At 34.4% G+C, this 27,532-nt stretch overlaps 1 protein-coding gene across 2 annotated transcripts in view; it reads right to left on the bottom strand.

The window, feature by feature from the left end:
• LOC135836283 (nephrin-like) overlaps positions 1 to 27,532 on the bottom strand; it is a 204,343-nt gene that overhangs the window by 29,011 nt on the left and 147,800 nt on the right. For both annotated transcript variants that reach the window (XM_065351025.1, XM_065351024.1), the window contains exon 3: positions 26,946 to 27,148. In XM_065351025.1, coding sequence (XP_065207097.1) covers positions 26,946 to 27,148 — 203 coding nt within the window. The remainder of the gene's footprint in view (positions 1 to 26,945; positions 27,149 to 27,532) is intronic.

Here is a 27,532-nt window from a genome sequence, read left to right as displayed (position 1 = left end):
ACAAGGTGAACCTGCGTGCAAATCGTGGATTAGATAATATATTATGGAGGAAGTAAATCGAACCATAATCGAACCAAATTTATGGAGTAACAGTAGAAGTAGGTAGGTACTATTTACCTATTAGATTAGGTAAGGTGAGGTTATAGGTTAGGTTGTTAGGTTTTCATCTATTTTCAATATTTCTTTGATTATTTATTTATTCAACCCTTCAACTAGGGGTGGTGATCCAGATCGATTTTGTTCGGGATCACTGGTCAGGGATCCGGGTTCATACTTAATATAAAGGATCAGAATCAGAGGTCCAGGTTCTAGTTCAGGGTTTAAAGGTCCAGCTTCAGTCCCAGTTTGGAATCTAAGAACAATTGGAATCATCTAAGAGATCAGTTCGGGATTAAATTCAATTTTTTTTCTTCCTCTTTGTGATGATTTTGGTACAAATTTTGCTCGCTACAGATATCGAGACAGGCAAAATGAATAGGTACAGATTTTCATGAAAATGGAGCCTGGAGGGTCGTGAAATTGTGAACAAAACTGTCCAAAAATATCAAATTTTACCCTTAAAAGTAGGTACTTATGTGGCACAAAAATTTCAGAATATATCTACTATAATATATGTACTACCATAATATAAAAAAGAATGTAATTTCAAACCATCAACGCTTAGAAATCTGAGATCCACTTCACAGCTTCCCGATACTTCTAATTTTTTCTCAGTACTTTCAGAACGAATTTTTTTAAAAATGCGAAAATGATCCAACCCTAATCAAAAAATTTTACCAAGTAATAAAAAAAAATTGACTATTCATCAATTTGCATTTTATTCGTGAACCGTGCGCAATACTTATAGTTAAATAATTTGAAAGCAATTATGAATTATACCTAATGAGTAAAATAAGATAGATAATAATGTTTAGGAAGCATAATCTAAGGATTCTAAAATTCATTTCAAAGTGAGTAAGTACTAAAGTCAAAACAGGCGATCAGTTACAATGGACCGGCTATGTTTGTAACGGGGTTGCAACTATGATGACTTGCACTACAAGTATATAAAAGAAATCCATTTGGTGATTGCCCTTTTCCAAGTGTGAATGGACTCTTACCGGAACAAGACATTAAATTACCCGAGGCGGAACCACTCCCAAAAACAAGTGTCCACGGATTACCCGTAAGCGCTGATGAGTAATTTTCTGAACCATAACCTAATTTTTTAGCTGCATTCGTGCATATCCTGTCGCGTTCCTGCTGACTTAATGACGTTACCTCTTTACTAAAAAATAAAAGAAATAGGTAGCTACAGAGCATAGTGGAACAAAAAATATTCTTCAAAATTGTTTAACAAAAATCGTGATTTCTTGCTCACCCTTGCAAATTTTTGTAATCGTCCATATTCCAGAGCCTGCCATGAACCGAATACATCTCCAATCCCAGCAGCAAAACGTACAGCATAAAAAACGTAATTTTCGAAAACATATTTTCAATTTACTGTCACGAAGTAATAAGTTTGAAAATTTCAGTGCAAGTGTTACGAAACGTATAGGCAGATAGGCTACCTGAATCAGTTTTTATAATGAAAAATTGTGTTGTTTTACCTCGAGGTAGGTGTACCTTTTTTTTTTCTAGGTATTTGTTTTTATCTGAAAACTAACGAAATCTAATTAGGTGAATAGGTTTATAGGTACACACGAGAATGTCAATAGACTAACTAGGTATTGTGCATTATTCAATGTGACCTTTGAAATTTTTCATCAAGTTTTTCATGAAAAAATTTACTTTCAACGATTTAGTATTATTTTTTTTTGTAATTTTTCTCGGAGTCGTAATGTTTGTGATACCTACATAAACATAATTATGTTCAACAAATACATTATATTCCACACATGTGATCAAATTTGCACGAATGTTTTTCTATGAATCGTCGACTGTTGTATGTAAACATTAACCAACATTCAGGGTCGTACAGAAGGGGGGCAGGGAAGAGCTTCCCATTCTAGGCGCCCAAAAATTGGAAAAGTTGGCAAATTGGCGATTCTCACTCGTCAGTTGGCAAAAAGGTCCTACCTAATTGAAAAAAAATGAAAATTTTGAAAATTTCAACTTGAATTCCAACATGAATAGTTGTCGATTGGATTTTGAAACTAGAATAATTCAAAGATTTTTTTCAATAGGTAATAATTTTTCACTCTCGCTAGGTTTGGGCATAAATCGCATTTTACAAGTTCCAACTTATCCAAGGAAGAGTCTTAGCGCGGAAAGGTACAGTCAATCGTAAATCTTATGTTCGCGTAAGTACTCATACCTACAGTTATTCGCGGGTTTTTTGCGTATTTTGTTTACATAACCTTAAGACATAAAGCGGGATGCCTCAAGTTCTGCAAGTCCTGCAGTTGTCCTGTTTTTCATCACTTTTCATCAAAAATATAAGTCCTGCTTTTTTTCAATCGTACCTCAAATTATTAAATTAATTTCTCCTTTTTCCTGGAATTTTGAAAAAAAAATCGTAAAAAAGGGCTCACTTGTCGACTTTTTTAGAACTTGAATTATAAGGTAAGCATACATTTTTGAGAGCTTTTGGCTCAATTTCCAGAATTGTTCATAGTTTGATTCAGAAAAATAAACTCCTCCCTGCGTACAGAAACTTTTTTTTTTGCTTCTCAAAACATGAATTTTTGCAAGCTGTTGGCTTCATAGAGCAGGCAAATAGCGGTTTTAAAAAGGAAAAAATTGGCACATAAATTTTTTCTTCGGGAATGTGTTCAGATGACCCCACTGAACTACCAAAAAAAAACCCGAACCTCCTAACCCTGGAGCTAATTTTTTTAGGGGGCTAAAACCGGTTCCGATTTACGTTTTTTGCGATTTACTCCGAAAATATTAGGTTTACGAGAAAAACTACCATGACTAAAAATGTTCCCCTTCAAATTCTCGACAGTTTGATACTACGCTCGATACCCATACCTCAAGAGGGGTGTCTGAAAAAAGGGGTGGAAAGAGTAGGTGTTTGAAAAAAAGTCAGTCCAATAAATTGATCAAAGTTACCACTTAATATCATTCGTTTTCGCTCAAATTTTTTTTGCAAAGTCTACTCACCCAACTATTAGTCACACCACCATTGATTGGTCTTCATCCCTCCCAAGGGGTTGGTGGGGGATGCTTGGTTTTTCAAGTAACACACAACTGAATCATATATTTGAAAAACGAATCTGGACATGCGATATATCGAATGGTATGTTTTCGAGGTCGCTGAATACGAATACCAACTTATTTTCTGGGTCCAACTCCTCAAAGCCCCTCTGTGCCCCAAAAAGGGGGTTAAAATTTTGAAAAATCGTGAAAAGTCGAGTGATATATCGAATGGTATGTTTTCGAGGTTGCTGAGTACGAATATGAACTTATTTTTCGGGTCCAACCTCACAATGTCCCTCTGGGCCCCAACAAGGGGGCCAAAATTTCAAAAAATCATCAAAAAGTCGAGTGATATATCAAATGAAATGTTTTTGAGGTCGTCATGCAGGCGCAAATATGAACTTATTTTTGGGTCCCACCCCACAATATCCCTCTGTGCCGCAAAAAAGGGGCCAAATTTTGAAAAATCATGGAAAGTAGAGTTATATACCTATCGAATGGTATGTTTTTGAGATCGCTGAGTACGAATATGAACTTATTTTTCGGGTCCCACCTCACAATGTCCCTCTTCGCTGCAAAAAAGGGGCCAAATTTTGAAAAATCATGAAAAGTCGAATGATAAGTATATGGAATGGTATGTTTTCAAGATCGCTGAACACATATTTTTAGAATCCAAAGCACAATGGTTCTCAGTTCCAAAGAAGTTAATGAAAAAACATGGTGTGATCTTTTTCTTTAAAGATTCACACCATTATTTTAGAAAAAATTCTGAAAATTCATCTCAAAAATACTGATTGGACTAGGTAACTTTCGGCGGGAGGAGGGGAGATGTAAGTAGAGGTACTCGCATTGCCAAGGTATTATTGGAATCGCTGTTCAAAAAGTTTGAACGCTCATTTTGCAAAGAAAACATTTTACATCTGAAGATTTTTCTTTAAAACGCTCACTCACCTACCTGCAGGTTTTGATTATTTTTCAATAGAACATAAAACGGAACTAGGACTTTCACTGTGTTGTCGAATTTCATTGAAATAAAATGTATAATCATCCAACTAAATTCTATTTTTAAATTCTGTCTAGGTTCTTACGTGCCACTCGAATTATATTTTCATGGGAAATTTAAATGAAATTAATCATTTATAATGTTTCTTTTTTTGCTGAAAAAACTCATAAATTGATAAAAAATTTCAAAATAGAATCCCGAAAACACACCATTCGATATATTTCACTCGACTTTTCATGATTTTTCAAAATTTGGCCCCTTTTTTGGGGCACAGAGGGATATTGTGGGGTGGGACCCAAAAATAAGTTCATATTTGCGCCTGCATGGCGACCTCAAAAACATTTCATTTGATATATCACTCGACTTTTTGATGATTTTTTGAAATTTTGGCCCCCTTGTTGGGGCTCAGAGGGACATTGTGAGGTTGGACCCGAAAAATAAGTTCATATTCGTACTCAGCAACCTCGAAAACATACCATTCGATATATCACTCGACTTTTCACGATTTTTCAAAATTTTAACCCCCTTTTTGGGGCACAGAGGGGCTTTGAGGAGTTGAACCCAGAAAATAAGTTGGTATTCGTATTCAGCGACCTCGAAAACATACCATTCGATATATCGCATGTCCAGATTCGTTTTTCAAATATATGATTCAGTTGTGTGTTACTTGAAAAACCAAGCATCCCCCACCAACCCCTTGGGAGGGATGAAGACCAATCAATGGTGGTGTGACTAATAGTTGGGTCAGTAGACTTTGTAAAAAAAATTTGAGCGAAAACGAATGATATCAAGTAGTAACTTTGATCAATTTATTGGACTGACTTTTTTTCAAACACCTACTCTTTCCACCCCTTTTTTCAGACACCCCTCTTGAGGTATGGGTATCGAGCGTAGTATCAAACTGTCGAGAATTTGAAGGGGAACATTTTTAGTCATGGTGATTTTTCTCGTAAACCTAATATTTTCGGAGTAAATCCCAAAAAACGTAAATCGGAACCGGTTTTAGCCCCCTAAAAAAATTAGCTCCAGGGTTAGGAGGTTCGGTTTTTTTTTGGTAGTTCAGTGGGGTCATCTGATCACATTCCCGAAGAAAAAATTTATGTGCCAATTTTTTCCTTTTCGCCCTCGCTTTTTTACGTTATTTCCCTGCTCTATCACTTCACTTGGCCTCGTTTGCTTTTTTTTCAAGTTTGAACTTTTTTGAAAATCATCATTTAAATTTTAAAATAAAAATGATTAACTCCTTCATATTTAGGTATTACACAAAAAACATTGTTTTTATACCTCTCTAAATACTAATTCTCCAGAGCTTTTGCCCATGCATTGCTCGGGCCCATTCGCATTTTATTTTCAATTTTGAATTTTTCAAAAAAAAAAAAATATTCGTCATTCGAATTTTAAGATTTTGAAGCAAAGTGATGTAAACTTCTTATAAATACTTCATCACACCCAAAAAAAACTCATCACATAAAAAAACATCGCCTTTTTATTGTTTTGTTTGCCTATATGTACAGGGTGTCCGGAGAATGGTGGTACGAACTTCAGATTTGGATATAACTGGGTAGTGGGTACGAGTAAAAAAACATAATAATATGATAAACAAGCTGCCTATCTTGAAAATTGATGGGACAAAATACGTTTTCAAAAATGTAAGATCCAAAATCCAATTTTGGCCATGGGGGTCGGTAGTATGTACGAGTACTTTGAAAAATGAACAAAATAACCGATTATGACTTTTTGCAAAGTTTGCGAATTGATGGGGTAGTCCCTTTTTTTGAAAACAAAAATCATTTAAAATGATTTTTAATTTGAAAAAATAGCGCTTAAAAAAATAAATGCAGAAATGAATAGATACTGAGTGTGGATACGTTCAAAAAACAAAGAAATTTTGTTATAATCATTTTTTTTTCTTGCTCTAAAATTTAAAAAGTTTTTGAAGCTTAAAAATTGTAAAAATGAAATTTTTAGCAAATCAAAAATTGTTGAGCTTTAAAAACTTTTTAAATTTTACAATAATGAAAAAAAATCTTCATTTTTTGACGCACTTGTAGTTATAGCATTTATCTCGGCATTAATTTTTTTCATCACTATTTTTTGAAATTAAAAATCCTTTGTTGCCCCTTCAACTTGCAAGTTGGACAAAAGTTCGTAATAAGAAATTTTGTTCATTTTTCAAAGCACTAACGACCACTATGGTCAAAATTGGATTTTGGTTCTTTGATTTTGAAAAAGTATTTTTCCCTTCAATTTTGAAGACAGGGCACACCATCACATAGCCGTTTTTCTTAGTCGTACCCGGTTACATCCAAATGCAGATCTCAAGTTTGTATACCACCACTCCTCGGATACCCTGTACATTTCATTCTTTAATAACATTGAGTTGGATACTTCAAGGCTAAAAAATTCACGTGTTGGCATTATTATGCCCCCCTCCACCGAAAAACGACTTCAGTACGGCCCTGCCAACATTTGACGCCTTGCGGTGTTTCTCACATTGCCTAAGTAAATACCTAACTAAGTAGGTATAAAGTATGCAAAAAATAATTTCACAATTCATAAATTTGTATTTTATTCGTGAACCAATAGTCAAATATTTGAAAGCAATAATTATAATTAAAAAAATAAAATAATAATGCTTTGGAAAGTAGATATAAATAATCTAACAATTATAAAATTCATCTTAAAGTAGGCACGTATTAAAAGTCAAAACAGTCGATCAGTGCAATGGACCGGGTATATTTTTATTAGGAGTGCAATTTCTATCACCATTTTTATCGGTACAGTCGTATAACATAAATCCATTAGGTGATTGTCCTTTCCCAAGCTTAAATGAACCCTTATTCGCGAAACAAGAAATTAAATTACCCGAGACAGTATCACTCCCAAAATGTAGTTTCCATGGATTCACCATAACCATTGATGAATAATTTTCTGAAGGATAACCTAATTTTTTAGCCGCATTCGTGCATATCGTGTTGTCTGTATCAGGACCAAAATTCATTATTTCTTTTCTGAAAAATAAATATAGCTGCATAGTATAGGTAGCGGAACAAAAAATATTCTTCAAAATTTTTAAAACAAAAATCGTGATTTCTTGCTCACCCCTGAAAACCATTGTAATCGTTTATAGTCCAGCCGTGAACCGGATGCATCTCCAATCCTAGCAGCAAAACGTACAACATCAAAGACGTAATTTTCGAAAACATATTTTCAATTTACTGCCACTAAAGTAATAAGATAAGTTTGAAAATTTCAATGCAAGTGTTACAAAATGTACAGGCAGCTAGGCAACCTAATCAGTTTTTATAATGAAAAATTGAGTCGTTCTATTGTACCTCGAGGTAGATGTATTACCTATTTGTTTTTATTTGAAAATTAACGAAAACAAATTAGGTAAATACAAAAGTATTAGGCACACACGAGAATGTCAGTAGACTAACTAGGTATTGTGCATTATTCAATGTGACCTCGAAAATTTTTCATCAAGTTTGTCATGAAAAAGTTGACCTTTAACGATTAACTTGTTTTGTTTTTTTTTTTGTAATTTTTCTCGGTTTCTAGTCGTAATGTTTGTGACATATGATTAACAGCGCATTTGATAAAATTTGCACGAGTGTTTTTCTATGAATCTGCCTCTGTACAAGTGAAATGTACATAAATACCGTATACCTAGACCTACGTAACTCTTATGAAGTTATGAACGATAGACAAATATGTGTACGTTATGATCAACGTAATTTCGACAATTTTTCACCAAGTCGACTGTTGTAAACATTACCCAACATTCGATGCCTGTACCAGTGTACCAGATTTCAAAACGTTAATTTTCCAAAATGATTTTTTTTCGAAAGTTCAACTTTTTTGTGATTTGGTCGATTGGCTAGGTATTAGGGTACCCTACTACACTCTTCAAAAACAATTTTTTCCGCAACATAGGAACTTAGAGAACCTCCAAAGGGTTAGGTCTTCTTCTTATCGTGTCCGGGACATTCGGACTTCATCATACTCTTCCCTTCCATCTCTGCACCAGGTCTTCAGTGCGGCTGTTTACTTCTCCCCAAATCTCCTCTCTAGTAAGTATACACAGTGCTAGTGCCGCATACTAAGATGTGGTCATCGTTTTGTGTCTGTCTGCGGTCAGGACACTTCACATCCTCCTGGATGCTCCATCTGGTGAGGTTTACTGCTGTCCTGGCGCATCCAGCTCGGATCCTGTTTAGTGTAAGCCACTCTGCATAGGGCAATTCGTGTCCATTTGCCATGTTCTCGCTACATGTTAGTCTCTCTCCCCTCCACAGGGTCCATATCCATTACGTGCGTCTCCCTCATGAAACTCTTCCTGGACTTCAGTCTTGGGGTCACCTGTCTTTAGCTGAATATTGGTGAACACCACAATTGCGTTCTTTTGATCTAAATATTATTCAACTTGAATTGTTCAAAAAACTAAACCTTTTCTGTCTTCTGTTCGGAGGGAAATCTTTGAGTTGAGCCCAAAAATCTGTAGCCTTACCTTGTCCAAAACCAACATCCAATCTGAATTTCACCATTTCGAGCAATTCTGGAGCCTCCAGCACAATTTTTGGTTTCTCCAAAATTTCAAAATTCCTCCAGAAGGCGTGGAAATTGAATTTAGCTGCTGAAAATCGAGTTGTGGTTCATTAAACTCCATTTCATCGCACTCCTGCGCCCACATTATATGTAGGTACCTACTGATTATTTCGTTTTCAAAATTACTCGACCAGTTGATTTTTATTTTCAAGACTTACGCACCTACCTGTTTTTTTTTTTTATATTTGAAAAAATATATTCATCCAAACATTTAAAAAAATATTCAAATTTCAATTGGCCACTTTCCCAAATTCAACACCAAAAATTCATATTGCAGAGAAAATTATGAATACCTAACCATAACTACATCTTGTTACATTTTTCTGCAGTTTTCGGTGCTTGAGACAATGAAATGGAAAAAACCAAAATGTGCTCAGAGAGTCTGGATTTAAAAAAAAAAAAATGTTAAAAAGTGGTAATGTACTGTGCTTGAATTTTCTAGTTTTGAAGACTTCAAACTTTGAACAATCAAGAAAATATGAACCAAAAGTGAAAGAAAAAAATGTATCAAAACCAGACAAAAATTTCTTTAATTTCGGAGGAAAAAAATGTGTACCAGCAGGACGATTCAGAAATATTACCGTATCGAACCCCTCTCCTCCAGTCACAAATCTCGAGGTTAATAATATGTACATATTAAAACTAAATCAAACTATACCTACCTACTTAATTTATCAGCATCAATACATGTCCCTCCCTTCCCCTTGGTATTTATTTACTGATCATACTATGTACTCACTCTCATGTAAGTATAGACGAGTAAAATGACAAACCTTCACGAATCACACAAAAAATACCAACCCTAGACGAAACGCATTAATCTGCGAATAAGTATCTCATACGACATAAAATCTAAAGAAATGTTCAAATAAGTAAATAAAATAAAAAGAGCATCGACGCAGAAAATCTCACAAATACGACTATTCAATTGCGAAAGTTTCAAACGAATGTGAAAACTCACCATATGCCTTTAATTGTGAAACTTTTCACAAACTTAGTAAGTATTAACTTTCTTCCGATTGTTACCACGAGAAAGTAAATTCGAGAAAAATAAAATTCCAGGTCATTTATCAACGACAAAAGGCTTACAAGTGAACTTAATTATTAACCAGGCTACCGGCTTATTAGGGTCATCTTCTCAGATATCTTGCCAATCTTAATTCTTATACCATACAATCATGTTTTAACCATTAGATACAAAACTCTCAATAATTACATCAAATTCGGGTCTTAATTTTATAAATGGAATCGAATTTGATCGATAAATCAATCCAGGTACCTATACCTACAATTTGGAAAATACCTAAGAGAAAAAAATTCCACAACGATTTCATGTTTTTTCAATCTACTTCACACTCTTTTCCCACTTTTAACGTGAAAGAAAAGGAAAAAAATCGTGCAGGAATATAACCGATATCTTATACAATTCGATTTTTCAAATAATAAATCATCGAAACATATAACGCTGATATTATTTTCCCTGTGAAAAAAATACTCTTGTATATATAGGTAGGTAGGTACGTCTTTGTACGTGACAATGTAATGTTAGGAACCTACCATACTGCGTAGAACTGAAACATTATTGCTGTTTTATGAGAAATCGTACAGTAGTAAGTTTTACTTAAAGCTTGTAGAATTTTAATTCAATCCGACCTACGATGAAAACTATTGTGTGCGAGGTATCAATGGTGTAATAAGTTTAAATGAGGAATTTTTTATGCTTCAAAAACGAGTCCAGGTAATTCTTTACCGAACTTTTTATACTTTTTATTAAAAAACTTTCAAATACAGATTTTAAATCCACTGTAGAAGTCTTCACGTTCATTTGATTTGTAATTGAAATGCAAACTTTTAAATTGATGAACATTTTCAGTGATATTCTTTTCAAAAGTTAAGCACTAGGTAGGTGAGCAAGACAGAATATCTAAGCACGATTCGAGTTACGAGTAAAAACAAATCAAACGCGATGGGTTTCAAAAATAATTAAATATTTCTATCTTTTTTCGTCTTTTATAATGGTTACTGACTCGAACAAGTTGTGAATTGTTTGAAAGTACCTACCTACGAATTCTTTGAATGAATAAAAAAAAAAAAAAACTATTTTGATGAATATTCGTGTACGAAGATGATGTTATGGTAGATACCTACCTGAAAAAAGTACAACTCGTGTCCATAGATAGGTATTAAAATAATATGCACATATTTTAATCAGCAAAAATGAATTTTTGAAAGTATTCAAATTGATCTGAGAAGTGATCGTAACAATGGATTATTCAGTTGGTGGATGCCTCAGAAACAAAAAGAAATCAAATTTTTACAAGTCCATATACTTATTTTTTTTTCATTCATTTCCAGTGCTTAATAGAATTTGGAATGTTTAGGTAGAAATCAAAATCTTGCTGGAAACTCCAGATCGCTTCAAGATGGAAAAATTTAATTTGGAAAGTCCCAACAAGACTTGCCTTTTGGAGATGAAACTTACAGTAGGTAGTCTCCTAAATAACATTTTATAAAATTTTCAAAAATCAATTTGGGTAGTCAACAAATTTTTCAAAAAATTGTGGAATCAGTTTATAAGCAACTGAAAGTTTAGTTACAAGGGGGTTGGAAAATTAAAAGTTCTTACCAAAAATTCAATCCTCATTGAAATAAGTAAAATAACCACAACTGATTATCATTCAACCCTTCAACGACGTTTTGTCTCAAACGCAACTTTATACCTCGTTTGCAACAGGAAAACGGAAAAAATGAAAGTGAAAATTGATCCACTACTTTCAAAGTTATTGCACTGTAGTTTACAACAACGTTTGCATACTTTGCAAATCAAGAATCGTGAAAAGAATCACAATAGTTTTCACAAAACTGGAAAACATTCCCTTTGAAGTTGTAATTCAATGTAATTCGACTCAAAAGAATACTTGAAAAAACACTCGACCCTTTGATTTGCAGATTAACACCAGCAACATACGTAGGTACATAAGAGCTAATTGTAAGTAGGTGTAGATATCTACAACGACACTCGGATGCGAAAGTACCATAAATAAAGAAGAGAAATCGGCTGCCTTGTTGCGGCGTTTTCAATAATTAATTAATCACGTGCGTCTATTTTTCTCCAAAAGGAATCACTTGTGAAAATGCAACAAGAAAGCTTCGTGTTTCCGGAGCTACATTACACACATATCTGTATGATATCGTTTGATCAAAGGTACGAGTATAACCTGTGAAACGCCATCTACGCAACATCGAATAGGTATAGCACTACCCTTTTCAAAAAATATACAATGAGAGACTCATTTGTCAACGCCAAATAGTGTTTGAATTAAAGTTCATTGATGGACAACTAATTCGGAATACTACGAGGTATTCTTTCATTGAAAATTCATTACAAATCAAAGCATACGTAGCAGCAGCTGTTTAATGAACTTTCCAAGCACAATTACCCTGCCCTCGCACGAACGACCAACTAGGAGAAATATTATGCTAAAATAGTTATACTAAAAGGGAGGGTGCGATGGTCGCAGGTATACTCGTTCAAGTTGCTCACAGCGAGTTAAATTTTATGGCGGAGTATCTCGTTTGAACTGTTCAGTTCGTATCTCAAATACAATCGTAAAATTTTTAGCAAAGTTTCTAGTAGTCGTCGAAAATCAGCATTAATTTAGCGACATTTTATTCATAATTACTAATGGAGTCATCGATTTACCTAATCACTTCAGCGCCAGCAAGTATACAATCGCGAAGAAATTTTATTTCGTTATTTTGTTATTGAATTAAAAAGGAAGAATAAAGAAAAAGCATTGTATTACACTTCAGTTTTATTTTTCACTCTCTCGTTGGCGAAAAAAGACGATTTTTTATTTCTCCCGTCATTCTTTAATGATGCTTCACGCTCTAATGATTTCCGTAATGGCAGCATGGCGCTGGCGGTCTCGAAAACACAACGACTCAAGGTGCCTCGATTTAGCATAGTTTTTCGCCGATTTACTAATATGAAAAAAATAATGATTTGTTTGGTATTATAGGTACCTAATGGTAGGTATGGTATACCAAGTTTTACCCACATACCTATATTAAATAGGTACGCGATAAAATAATTTATACGAGTAATTCGACCTTTGAATCAACGATTGAAATGTGCACCACGAACTGAGTAAGTATTTCACTAGGTAGGTAGGTTAAGTAGGTACATAGCTAAAAAGGAATTTGAATTTTTTCCAAAGGATATATTAAAATAAGTCATTAAGCTCGTTTTTAAATACCTGCACCACGATGAGGTTCTGTGTATTACTCTTTGTCGATCAATAAACTAGGTTAGAAAATTTTTATTCGAAGAATGAACTTGCTTTGCGAATAAAAGAAAAATACAATGAAAGTAATGAAAACGCTAAGTTTCGTTATTAATAGCACGCAAATAACCAGAATAAATAAACGAAGGGTTCCATACCATCAATGATTTAGCTTTACCTTACAGTTTAAAGTTTGTTTTTTAGAATGTTCCATTGTTTTATTAATTTCTACCTCGCTATTTTTCCGTTTTTTAATGGATGTTTGCGCTAAATTTAATGCGATTAATTTACTACTTTTTAAACGTTCGAGGACAATTATATATACCTACCTTTTTGTTTCTTTGAATGATATAAATTTATAGACCTAGAAGTAATAAATTGCACGGTTAGGGGTAGTGGTCACTTTTTTTAAAAACAAGGTGATCCATAATCCATAGCATCAAACACAATATTAGTACATATTGACCAATTACTTTTTTTAAAACGTGAGTCGTAAAAAAAATTATCCTTTAAAAAAATGTCTCACTCAAGAATAGCTTATTGTTTTAAAATTTCAAAAATTTAAAGAAGAATTATTGAAAAGGGCAACCATTGTTTGGTCTATGTAGCGGCTCTATATATGTATATTGTATAAGAAATACACTCTAAAGTTATAGGTAGGTCTAGGTACCAGGAATGTTTGTTATTATTTTCTATTGTTATTCATTGTTATCAAATATATGTACATATCTATGTTATGACTCAGCAACTCATCAGCTCTTCACATTTTCAATTTCATATGTATAGGTAGGTAGGTACCATTAAGGGATCCGTAAAAAGTTATCCCATTCCTCTTACCACGCCAACACCCGCGTTGTCCAGTACCCACTTGGCAAGAGATTTGCCGTTTAAGCGGAAACGCCGGATGATTTTTGTAAATTTACTGTTTAATAGGCGCGCAAAAATGACAGTAAATTTGCCATAGAAAAAACGCCTGTTAGAAATAGCTACATTTTATAAAAACAGCCATTTAAACAGCCGTTTTTGACCAGCAAATGGCAGAATTTTTTATTTGCCAAACTGCCGGTTCTCGCAAGTGAAAAGTTGCCGGCTCGAATCGGCTACTTTATTAAAAACAGTGTACATGTATACTGCTTGAAAACAAAAATATTCATCTTGCAATGATAGCTGCATGGTTAGGGCATTGGTTTGTCAAGTGGGAGTCCTGGGTTCGATCCCCGCTTGGGCTAGAAATTTTTTGTAGATTTCAGGTTTTTATTCAGAGATTTAATGCATCAGGTATTTAAACAGCCGATTTTTCACTGGCGTTTTTTTAACGGCAAATTTACTGTCATTTTTGAGCCGGCTTTTTCACCGGCTTTTTTTATCAGTGAATCTATTGTCAAGTGGGTAGGGAAACGACGATCAGCGCCTCTACAGGGACCATTTGGAAAAACTTTAGTTCCAGTGTCAATAAGACTATAAGTTGAAATTATTCTGTAGCATCGATGATTTTGTTGTTGCTGAGAATGATTGAATCATTTTTTACTTACAGTTGATTTGGTCTTTGATGCGCATTAATAGCTTAGGAATGGCATATTCCATCACTGTGTTAAGTAGAAGTTCCAATGTTGTGGTCGCCAATTTGTATGTACCCTAACATCTGTGCCCACCAATTGTTCATCTTGTAGTTCCAATGTCTATATATTTCAACTTCAATCAGCAAAATATGACCACCCTGAGTGCAAGAATCCAAAACAACGTGGAGTAGTGATCCCCATACGCTTTGTCAAAATTCACTCCCCTCATCAGATGATTCAACCTAAAGCTCTTTAATATGTACAAGTATGGAAATAGATTATGCTCTTGAGATAGTCAACAAATTTTACGTAAGTTTTATGTACTGCGCACGCATCAAATCTATTCACATTGCACAACGTTGCACCCCATTGGTTGCCCTACCGTGTGACACCACCAACCTGCCATTGCGCAGTATGTGAAATATATGTAAAATGCTTTGACTATCTTAAGAGCATAACTATTTCCATATTAAAGAGCTTTAATTCAGTTACAATCTCAACGCAAATGCCAACAATTCAACTGCCCAGTCTCTAGTAGGTATGTAGTATCAACATTATTTGCAATCTGATCAGACATTCTCATAAACACAACCTCAATCAACCTGTACCAGCATTTTTTCTTCTGAATCAACAAATTTGAAATTCATCAGTCATCAACTAATGACTAATCAATTCAAAATCAATTCATTCTATCTTGATATTTTTCAAAATAGTGGCTTCTCTACTGGAGGGAGAGTTATACATGTAGCCACTCTCTATAAGAAATATACGTGGCTGCTCATTCTAAAGTTACCAGAATTGTTTGTTATTATTTTCTGTTGTTAGGTATTCATTGTTATCAATATATGTTACGACTCAACAACTCTTCAGCTCTTCACATTTCCAATTTCATATGTACCATTACAGTACAGTCCACAAAGAATATCTGGCTTATTTTTTGACGTGTTATACATATCCTTAGGTATTTTAAAAAAAGATAAACGAATACGTGTAAACTGACAATATTTTTTTTTTAAATAATACTTTCTGAAAAAATTTGAATTACCTACTGAGAGTTCTGTTTGGACTGTCGAGTAATTTGCCTGGTAATTATGCAACCCATACAACACGGGAGTAAATGGATTTGCTGGTCATAAAAATTGAAGGGGCAAAGTTGAAGGTATTCAATGTCGAGTCCTTTAAGACTGTTGAAGTTGAGCGATAAAAAAATAAATTATATTGATAAAATAGATACCAACCTATTTATTTTGGAAATTTCACTCAACATGGCTTCTTTGCTTTGTGCCTCTTCAAAAACACTCCCCACACAAATAATTAGCTATCAACCTACCTTCAAAAAAAAAAAAAAAAAAAAAAATGCACCTGACGAATTGAATCGTATCTACATACTATGTACAATGTATGTAATGTACCTCCCTCTATATCTATATGTACCCATAGCATGGCATTTAGACCAAAGAGAGCTACATACACTTCCCTTTCAAAAAAAAATCCAAATTGCAACAAAAAAAAAACCACCCATGGGCTTTTACCAGAGAAATGAGAGTTCCACATTTTACTACAACAGTACGAATATTACCTACGCAGAGAGAAAAAAAATTTTCAAATGCATTCGTTTCATATCGCAATAATTCAAATCCACCATTATCCCTACATTTCATTCATCGATTGTTTTCTTTTTATCTTTTTCATTGACATAAAGCTTTTTACATGTCATAAGATGAATTCCCTCTAGATTTGACGTATTTGCGATGGTGAACTTTTCGAAAAACATATTTTCTACTTTATCCGCCGCGTACATATTTAACAATAAGTTATGAAAATATACCATTACAGTTTATCAACACATTCGGCTGTACAGAAAACATTACAGGGTTTTCCGTAATACTATGAAATTCACTTGATAGTGAAGAAAAAGAAGTGGAAAAAAATCACATCATATACCGAAACGCGTATAGCGAGCATAGCGCGACAATTCTCTTAAATTCGAGTTACCACGACAGTAATGAGAAAGTCGTTACATTTGCACTATAAAAGCACTTTAGGAGCTTACATTTCAACTAGGTAGTACCATACCTATTTGAAATTACTCGAGGTTTTAATTTTTGCTCCTCTATGGTGTGTGTGGTGTAAGTGGATGTGGAAAGGAAACCTAACTGATCTTTAATGCGTTTTTAGGTTACTCGAATGCATTTTTTTTATAGCGTACAAATGTTTGAACTATACATAGGTATTAGGTACGTACAATGGTACATACTTATATTAAATTTATATTACTTATTATAAATGATTGTTATTTTTTTCGAGCAAATGGATCCTTTTGTAATTAGCTTTGGCGTTTGGGAGGACTTTGACCTTTAACTGAGGAAAGAAGTGAATAATAATGGAGATGATCAAGTAAGAAATACAAAACTTGAAACAAATTAGTTTGTAGAATAAAACTCAGATACGTACCTAGACTAGACCTACCTACACTATACGTATTTTATCATATTTTTGATTAATTTATATACAAGTACCAATATAAAAAGTCGCTTTCTGCCAATTCAATTTTTTATTTTATTTAGGTACCTATATACTTATTTGAACATTTTTTAAAAATTTAATGTTGTATGTATCAGATAGGATAGGTACCTTACCTACCTATCGTACTTAGGTGTTCGTAGAATAATGCGTTTCGTCTAGAGTCGGTATTTTTTTGTTTGGCCAAACATCAAAATTCTGTGACATCTGAACCCTTAAATGTGGATGGGGAACTGCCCTAAGGGCCCTCGGTCAAAAAAAAATTTCTGCGGGTTGGGATACTTCTTACAAGTAGCACAAAAGTAATCAGCAAGTATATTGCATAATTCCTGCATGAAAGGCGTTTCTTCTACCCTACAACATTATACGCGTACAGGCCTTGAGTGCACTTTAATTACAGGTTGAAAATTATCAAAATACAGATATCAGAAGTAACCATTGGGTAGTTAATTCAGTTATGTAAATGCAACAAACTAAATTACCATAAACGAATTAATAAATTATGAATGAAGTAGAAGTTACGTATGAAAAGCTATTCGTTAAAAGGGTTACGATTAAAAATTAAGTATACCAAGCTGAAAGAGTTCCTTCATGATGATATTTTCTCTCCAAAGTACCTAACACCGTATAGAATATATTCATCAATGAGAAAAAAATTAATTACATCATGCTCAACAATAATATAATATTAGAAAAGACGAGTAAAAAAGGCAAAGCAGTGACAGCATGTTCTAACAACATTAATTCACGACATCCTAAATAAATGTTTGGTATCGTTTAATTCAGCAACTGTTACTGTGCATTTTTTTCTCAATGACCACCACAATACTTTTAACGTTCTCTACAGCAATACTACAACATCGCTATGTGTACCCATAGTATCTCGATCGCGTCTTCCTAACGTAGGATCCCTGTCATAGGTAATAGACTCAAGACTGCGTGTAAGAGCTTTCCTTCATCACATAAATGAACTCACTCCATATATCTACTTGGAAAAAAGAAAGAAAGAAGACAAGATAAACGTGTCTTAAATGAGCTAAAGAGAGGCCAATTCATTTGCAAAAAATTTTCGTGAAAAAGGACACGGTTAATTTGGTGTCGATAATTTATCATGTTGGGCTTAATTTTGCAGAGATAAAAAGAAGCCTACACTTTACGGCGCGGCACCTTCGTCGTCTCCTTTTCTCTTTTACGAAAGATCCACCTCCACCAATATGCTTTTTGCCCGTTGTTCCCATTTCTTATACATAATATAGCCTCATCCAATGTCTCCTTTTGTAAAGTTTCCAGGATTAATGAAGTACTCTGCAACGGCGACAATGTACGTAGGCACCTTCTTCTTCCCAAAATTACTCACCGAAACGCAAATTCAAAGTCGCGCTTTTCAACCACCCAACGCAGTGTTTGAAATCTCAACGAGCCGTGCTTCGATTAAAAAAAAAAAGTATACCAACATCCGATTTTTTTGTATAAAAACTTTTACGCGGTAGAAAAACCTCGCGAGCCTTTTTTTTTTAATTTCTCGATGTCGAGTTAATTTGCGAAAAATAACCATTCGAACGCCTACTTTTCGCAACGATATTGTTATTCAAATACTTTCCTCTATCGTTCACACATCTCGCGTTGGTAAATTTTCACAAAAATTTTCGTCATTTTCATGCAAATTTGTTCACGCTTAAACTATCGTATTAACATTAATTATTATGATGGTTGTGTTTTTTCAACAAAAAAATGGCAACGTAAGTATACTTATAGTGTAGACAGACCTTTTGGGGGAAAAAAGTAGGCATTCAACACCTCTCATTTCAAAACATTTTGCGTTGGCGAAAACATAATACTCGACTATAGTACATATTGGTTCTATTCGTTGAATCGAATCACCTATATGGAAAAAAAGTGAGACGTTCTTACCAGAAAACACATTTTTCTAATTTACAAAAGCTTGATAAGAGCTGTATAGATATATGTTTCCCCCTTTTTTAATGAAATATAGTAGCTGCGATTTAAAATAGGTACCTAGTCAATTTCAATTGGGCTTTTCAAGTGACACGAAAACACTCAATATCGGTAAAAAAAAAAAAAAAAAAAAGAAGGAGAAAAAAGTAGGTATCTCTATACTTCCTATAGATATCACTTATACAACAAATAAATAAAAATAAACCAATATCTCGAATAAACTTTAACCAGCACGCGATAAAAAAAAAGGTAAAGCGTTTAGAACACTTCAGTGTTGTGATAGCTAGGTACTTGTATGACAAAAAAAAAATCGATTTTAATAAAGTCGTGCAACTTTTTCCTTCATTGAACAAAGACACTTACATTCCTTTGTGCAATCATACATACTTTTTATGGTTCATTTTTTTTCTTGTTGTTCGCCATCTTCGTCTCAAAAATAAAAATCGAACCATTTTTGTCAAGATGCATTACTTATTGAATGTTTCGAGTGAAAAAATATGTATAGCGTTGTGAATTCGGATTTATCACCACAATGGATCATACAGATGGATGCTTATTTCAAAAATATAGGTAGGTATAGTAAAAAATCCAAGATCTTTTAGAAAAAATGATGAGGTCTTTTCCAATTTTTGATCGTCATATTAGACTTTATTTTTCTTGAGGGCCTATCGTCCATTTTTGAAGAGCTAATATGCGAACTCTTGAAAAAGTGAAAGCCTGAGGGCAATTCACCTTTCTCCTTTCTCACAATTGGACCCGCTACTGAAGTAAAAATGAGTCAGGAAAACCGTTAAAAACATTGTGAAAAAGAGTTTTACGCAGAATTCGACTCTTTTAATGAAAAGTTTTGAAATTTATTAAAAGAGTTGGTTCAAGAATATTTCATTTTTCTTTTGAATAGTCTGCCCATCCCGGGTGATTAGGGCCATGCAGAGGAAATTCGGGCTCCGAAAAAAAAAGGCGAAAAGCAAAGAAATGTCACCCTCCTTCTGGGCTTTGCCCAGAGAACAATTATTCATCTATACTTTCGTTTGTCTTATACTTACAAGGGAAGCCCCCCCCCCCACATGATAATCTCCGATTTAAATGAAACTTGGACTGTTGGAAAGAAGACCTCAAAAAACACCCATCCCCCTAATTTTCAGCTGCGTAAAGCTGTTCAACTCACAAAACAGAAAAAAATTACAAATATCTATCTCTTTCGCGTATCAACTTCCGGAGCTCAAATTTTGGCCAAAGGCAGTCTTCTAGATACTTGATATGAGAAAAAAAGTAAAAAATGATGTTTTCTGACCGGAAGGTCGGATCTGGCCAATAGTGGTATGGGTCGATTTGGTATCTAGCACAGACTTTGTGACCGAAATTTGAGCACTGGAAGTGCATTGATGAGCTGGTTTAACTGGTTTTTCAATTTTTTCAATGATACCTACCTATGTATAGAAAATAACCAGATGGGCAAAAAATATGATTTCTAATGATAATTCCAGATCCGACCGACGGTAGTATTCGTCGATTAGGTATCAAACGTAGACCCTTCGGCTCAAATTTCAGCTGCTCAAGTTCATGTGGTGGGAAGAAACGGCCATTTTTCGAATTCACCGAAAATATGAGAAAAAACAGTAAAAAATCTTATTTTCTGACCGGAAGGTCGGATCCGGCCAACAGAAGTATGAGTCGATCAGGTATCTAGAAGACTGCCTTTGGCCAAAATTTGAGCTCCGGAAGTTGATACACGAAAGAGATAGATATTTGTAATTTTTTCCTGTTTTGTGAGTTGAACAGCTTATACCTGTGTACACAAAACTTCAAAAATTCGCCAAAAATCGAAAAATCATCTTGAGCAGCTGAAAATTGGGGATATGTGTTTTTTGAGGTCCTCTTTCCAACAGTCCAAGTTTCATTCAAATCGGATATTATCATGTGGGGGGCTTCCCTTGTTAGTTGTATTTTCTGCAGATGCAAAAGGGTGGAGCCCTGTTGAAAAGTCAAAACCTCCAAAATGCACATTTAGATCATCCTCCGGATGCACATGCCATATTTCAGCCTCCTGGGTCAGTTTGGAGAGGTGGAAGACGTGACACAAGATTTTTCAAAGTCAAAATTGCTCTAGGAGACTGATTTTTGGATAATATGTTGTACAACTTTTGATTTCCTAGCGATTGGCTTTTAATTTGACTTTGTGGTCTTTTTCATCGATCTCCACCCACACCCAAAAATTTAGACATCCGAGAATATTGAGCCAAGGTCATCCTTACTCAAACCCTTTAATTTATTCCAGCAAAAAAAACACACGTGCGAAATATTTATGTGGATTTGGTCTACTGGGATCCCAAAGCGGTTTTTGTGATCTATTTAGATCAAATCAAGTCTCCTTTATTTAATATAATTAGGTTTGATCCGACCTTATCGGATCTGGTCAGATCAAATAGGATTCGGGGAATGTCCAGATCTGACCAACCCCCTTTGCATTTTTTGGATTTTTTGAATTCCAAAAAAATCGAGTAAGGGTCGTTTTCTACTAATTCGAGGTGACCGAGTCCGAATCTGCTGTTCAATTTGAGCACCCGCCCCTCCTTCACGACAAGTAGTCGCTTATCTCGAAATCAAAAAAGCCTTCATCAATTTTGATGTCATATTCGAGATCAGCGACGTCGAATTATATATTAGAATCCGCTGAAAAAAATTAGAAATCCGACAACTTTTTTCCAGGTCATTTTTTAGCCTAAAAATGGACCGTTTGTGTTAACACGAAAAAGCGCAAGAATTATTGAAAAATCTCAAAAAGATGATTAATTTCACTATTCAGTGAATTTTGACATTGTATAGCAAAATGACTGACAAAAGTGCAGGAAAAATAAAACTTTGAATTTGTACTCTGTGTTTGGGTTTCCACTTTCCCAGCGGAAAATTATTGAATTTGATCAGATTTTATCACCTCTAGACATTTTGCAGATCCAATTTGACCTGACTAAATCTGATCACCGATCACAGCAAAGTTTTGATTGAAGTAGATGTGATCCGATTTAAAGGATTTTTTGACGCAAAACTGAAAATTGCATCAAACAAATGTATTTCAAGATTCCAATTTTGTATAGAAATTGACTGAAACTGAAAATTACAACGAAATGACATTGGAAATATTATCAACGAGGGCATGGGTAGTTGGGTACATGTTTATGGCTAAGCGTAGTAAACTAAACAATTTACGATAAAGTACGGATCATTGACTCGGCAGCCTATAACTATAAGCATAATCTGTTCATTTCATCATGCTCAAAAGGATAATACGATTTTTTGATTCGAAATTAATGGACAACAAGAGTGATTGATCGCTGAAATCGTACTTAATACCTACATATCTTTCAAATAATAATTCCTGCGCCGCCGTGTGTTCGTTCTGTGTCGAGCGGAACAATTGATGAAAATGTGTTTTACGACGAAGTAACACGAAACTATACATAATATTTTTACAACGTTTCAGATTGAAAATTTTCAACGAATGGTAATAGGTTTAGGTACCTAGACCTACAGCCTAGTGCCCACCCTTCACTTGGCTAAAATATGCGAATAGAAAGTTTCAAAATATTAATGCGTTTTCGGGTTTAAATTATACAGGCGGGTGTTTGTTATATCGTTTATTTACATAGAAATGGGAACAAAATGCTCAGATAAAACAGTAGTAGTTCGAATAGTTTGAAATAAGTTTGACATCCTTCGTTAGACAATGTCATGCAAATCCTCTTAATTTAACCAAGAATAATCTCGTTGTTGTATTGATTTCTAATAGCGAATAATATCTCTTATACACAAAGTACCACGCTATACAATGGCACAACAGCGTGCGAATGGTTGACTTCTGGTGCCCATCAAAATCGAAATTATAACTTTAGATATATTTACGAGATGGTTCGATTGTCATCGCTTTGTGAAGTATTTTTGTTGCTAGTTTCAACAGCTTTAGAGACCAGAAAGGCGGTAGGATTAATCCTTTTACATACAATCGGATTAACAACACTATAGGAGACTCGTATATTTCTTCGTGCTGATGTCAAGTATATAGACAATGGACAAATGGATTCTACAAAAAGGAAGAATGATTGAGTGAACTTTGGTTTATTCAATAACAAGGTTATGGAGAAATTATATGCTTTTGACTCCGGGACCAGGGAGTTGAATCTGTTCGTTTATAAGTCAAATTTCAACACATTTTTGAAATTTTTGAGCATTTTTAGGTAACACTACGATTTTATAGGATTTCTTGAGATCTTGAGATATCTTTGAGAAGACATGAAAAATTTTTCAATCCCGCAAGATAAATCTTGAGGGATGATAACACTGATTCTGAAATACTTATATTTTTGTAAATATTAAGTAACGTATTTTTTTTAGAAAAAAAAAAAATCAGACAAACAACAAAGCAATTTTAAATTTAGACTCAATCTCACTTCTAAGAATCTTGTTTTGCCCTTCCCTATTTTGGTCGTTCAAGTTAAATGAGAAAGACACGAAAAATGCCTCTTATAATTACTTTCCCCGAATTATTTTCATGCTCTGATTTACTCACCTTGATGGCTAGAAAAGTGCCCATGCAAAAGTCCAGCATATCTAAGTTCGAGTATTTCTTTTTCATCAAGCAGTATTTCTCAAAGTCATCTTAAAAGTAATCATAATACAGCCTCTGTCAATGTAAAGAATCAACACGAAAACGAAACCGCTATAAATGATAAATAAATAAAAATGTGAGAAAATAATGATAGGCATAGATTTATCATTTTCAATTACGTAAAACCTCGTCCTGAGAAGGACATAATATCAATAGAAATAACAAGAATAAAGTAGCTAAAATTTCACAATACATTTGTGAAAAATTTTCGAGTAGAAAAAATAACTCAGAAACCATCTACAACTCGTGATACATTCGAGAATACAGTGAATTGAAAATGGAAAAGAATTTTACGTCGTGCTCGAGTCAAAAAAGACACCAAAGAAAAACTGTTTACTTTTTTCAACAATGAAAAGACAAAGTTCATCCCTCTTGCCGTGAAATCAAACCTAAATCAGTCAAAATTCAGATAGGTAGGTGACTAACTGACTAATCTTGAAACGACAGCCATTTTGACGAGTCGACATCGTGCTTTAAAGTAGGATGGCAAAGCATATTTCGGCGTTAATATGTACCTAGTTACCTACCTATCTGCCTATAGTAAGTATAAATTTGGCAACGTAATACCATTTTTCTCATTTTCCATTCTAATAAATATTGACGTTTTAGTTACTAATAAATCTTCCAACAAAATGAAACGAAACTATCTGCCATTCATATACAACTGTCAATTAACTCAAAACAGAGTCATAAAACTATTTCTAATTTTGAATACGCAAATAAACATGCATAGGCTACATTTGTTTCGGAAATTCCATTTTATTGTTTTGCTTAAAACGAAACTGTGCCTCTGCCACTCTGCTGGCTTAGAAGTCGAGTTACCTAGGTATTTATTTATTCGATGATATTAGTCGAGGGGGGAGGGGGGTTCGCATAAGAATCTATTGTACCCCCCCCCCCCGGGAGATCCTCCGGGGCATCTTCTAAGAAACATTTCTAACCCTTGTCCTCAGAAAAAACTTGGCTCTACTTACAAAATGGCGGACATTTTAATTGACAGGTCAGCCAAAATTGCAGATTTTGCGTTCCAACATAGGACTTGCACTGAATTTTTTAAACCGTACTAGAGTGTCTTTTTCGATTTTTTGTGAATTTTTGAAAATCAAATTTAGGACAAAAATGAGGGAAAAAATCAAAATTTTACCAAATTGACCTAGAAATCTGAAATTTGGGATATACCCTATTTTTGACCTGCTAAATCGATTGGAAAATGTTTCAAACAATTTTGAGTACCTAATTCTGGAGTCCCCAGAAGATTTTTGAAACTTGAAATTCTCACAAAATTTCATCAAATGGAGTTGGACAGCCGAAATTCTTTCTGCAAACTAATGTCAATACGCTATGAAGCCGATTGCTGGTGGATTTCAAATCGTTTTGGAGCCTCCAGCAACTTTTTGAAAATTACTAGAGCCTCCAGCAGATTTTTGAAATTTGAAATTTCAATAAAATTTCATAGCTTCTAATTGATTTGGCAAGACGAAAATAGGCTACGAGTATATCCCAAATTTCAGCTTTCTAGGTCAATTTGGTTAAATTTTTGATTTTCCCCCTGATTTTTGACCTAAATCGAATCTTCAAAAATTCACCAAAAATCGAACTTGAAATTTTGACAGGTGATAAGTTTCTGCCTCAATCTACCTTTGTACGGTTCAAAAAATTTCTGGCAAGTCTTTTGTTGGAACGCAAAATCTGCGATTTCGGCTGACCTGTCAATCAAAATGGCCGCCATTTTGTAAGTAGGCCCACTTTTTTTCTGAGGACAAGGGCTAGAAATGTTCCTTAGGACTCTCCCTTTAAGAAAAAAGTTGCTCTGGAGGATCGACGGTGAGGGTGGCAGTAGATCTTTATACGAATGCTCCTGCGTCTATCTTCCTTTATATTCAATAGCGAAATATCTTTCAAAAAGTTGAATCTTATCAAGATTTCTTTGATTCTTGATTAAAAACTTCATCGACCCATAAAAACATAAAAATTCAATTAAAAAAATATACGTTCTTTGGAAGCTTTACAATTGAAAACTGTAAGCCTCATTTGACTTCGTAAAAGTACCATCAAGGTAAAACTTTGATCACACCGAAATACCCACACAACCCCAGCAATACAGTTGAATAGCTCGAATAAACGATAATTATGTTATTTTCGAACAAATTCTACGAAAATAACCAGTCTCCGTTTATAACGACACAATCAGACTAATTTAATCACCATCTAATTAATTGGGGATAATTCCGCATTCTATAAATATACTCGCAGTAAGACGCTTAATGAAATTTTCCAAAGCATCCGAAAAGCACGGAAAGATTGAGGATGAAAGAGATTTTTATCGGAACGCGTATCGATATCATAAAGTACCGCAACCCGCAATAACTTTTCAGATAATAAAGCTTACAAATAGGTTAAACTTTTGTAAACACGATGTACCTAGTTTGGAAAATTCAAAACGTTAAACGCGATAACTCGTTCGCGTTCCCTTCTTATTAGAATTAATAGAAAAAGATTTTCGCAAGTATAAAGTCATTCCATAGCGGATTACGAGGTGTGATTCAAAAAAGAAGGTGTGTTATAGAAGATGTATTACTATATACTCAAGAGGATAGAACAGTGAACTGAAATTGATTGGGATTAAGGTCTCTTTCTCCTTGAGGGGACCAACATCCCGACTGCTATCCGGATACAGATTAATGTTGACCACGTATTTCTATATTACCGAAGATATATTTTCTTTTTGTCCGACTTACTGCACCACACAAAAAAAAAAGATGAAAAAAACGTATCGGAAAGTTGAAATAATTGATGTTTTCTCTAAACTAAGCAAATATTTTACTCGAGCATGCCCGTATTTGATGCTTATCACGCGCCTATATACCGTATATGTCTACAAAAGTTGACCGTTTCGCTCATCTGCGGATTAAATAGCTCGATTAATCGTGTTTTCAGAACGGTAAGTGTATTGTTGAACAAATGTTCTGAATTTCTGTATAGTACAAAATGGGCAAGAATAGGATAACAGTGCGGGGGAAAAAGCTGGAAAACTTCTCACTCGTTTCGTGCTCAAGCGACTGCTCATATACATTTGAAATATTCGAGAGCAAAAATTTAATAGTAGAGTCGATTCATCGATATCCTTAAATAATGCAAAGACGTATTTTTTAAATATCATAATAGATATGTACTTTTGCAACATCAAAGCGAAGCTTTTATGAGAAAAAAAATTGGGTACTTACCAATGACGGACAAATTAACGATATAATTTTTCGTCGGAAATTTATCGTAATCAATTCTGCATTTATAAGTCCCAGCGTCAGTCTCCTTCACCCTATCTATCGACAAAATAGATTCCTCGACGTTGAAATAAGCTCTCGAACCGAACACAGTTTCCGGAGACCAATGATTGCCATTTCTCAACGTACGATTCCGAAAATCCACACTGTAAAGAAAAACATACACAACAGCATTAAATACCTGTGTTTTTTTTTCAAAACACATGGTAACATGGTGCCTAACAAATGAGAGCTAACCAATGTAAACAATACAAACTCGAGCATTAATTTTTGTTCACTATACGTATTACGTATAGTATAGCTATGCCACCTATAGAACAAGCGCACATACCGCAAGCTTAATTATCACTTTTAACCGCACACCACACGTGAAAAGGCAAGCAAGAAAAATAAATAGCGATAATTTATTTCATTAATTATTTCGCTAGAAATTATATACGCCTGTACGAGAGCCGGGCACCACGTCGTTTTTAATACGAGCAACCCCTATTAACCAAATGATATGTGCATTTTATAAGAATCTAAACCAA

Source organism: Planococcus citri, chromosome 2 (assembly GCF_950023065.1).
Source record: "Planococcus citri chromosome 2, ihPlaCitr1.1, whole genome shotgun sequence".
Classification (NCBI taxonomy): domain Eukaryota; kingdom Metazoa; phylum Arthropoda; class Insecta; order Hemiptera; family Pseudococcidae; genus Planococcus; species Planococcus citri.
Note: the sequence above shows the minus strand (reverse complement) of the source record. Positions and strands in the feature narration are given on the sequence as shown.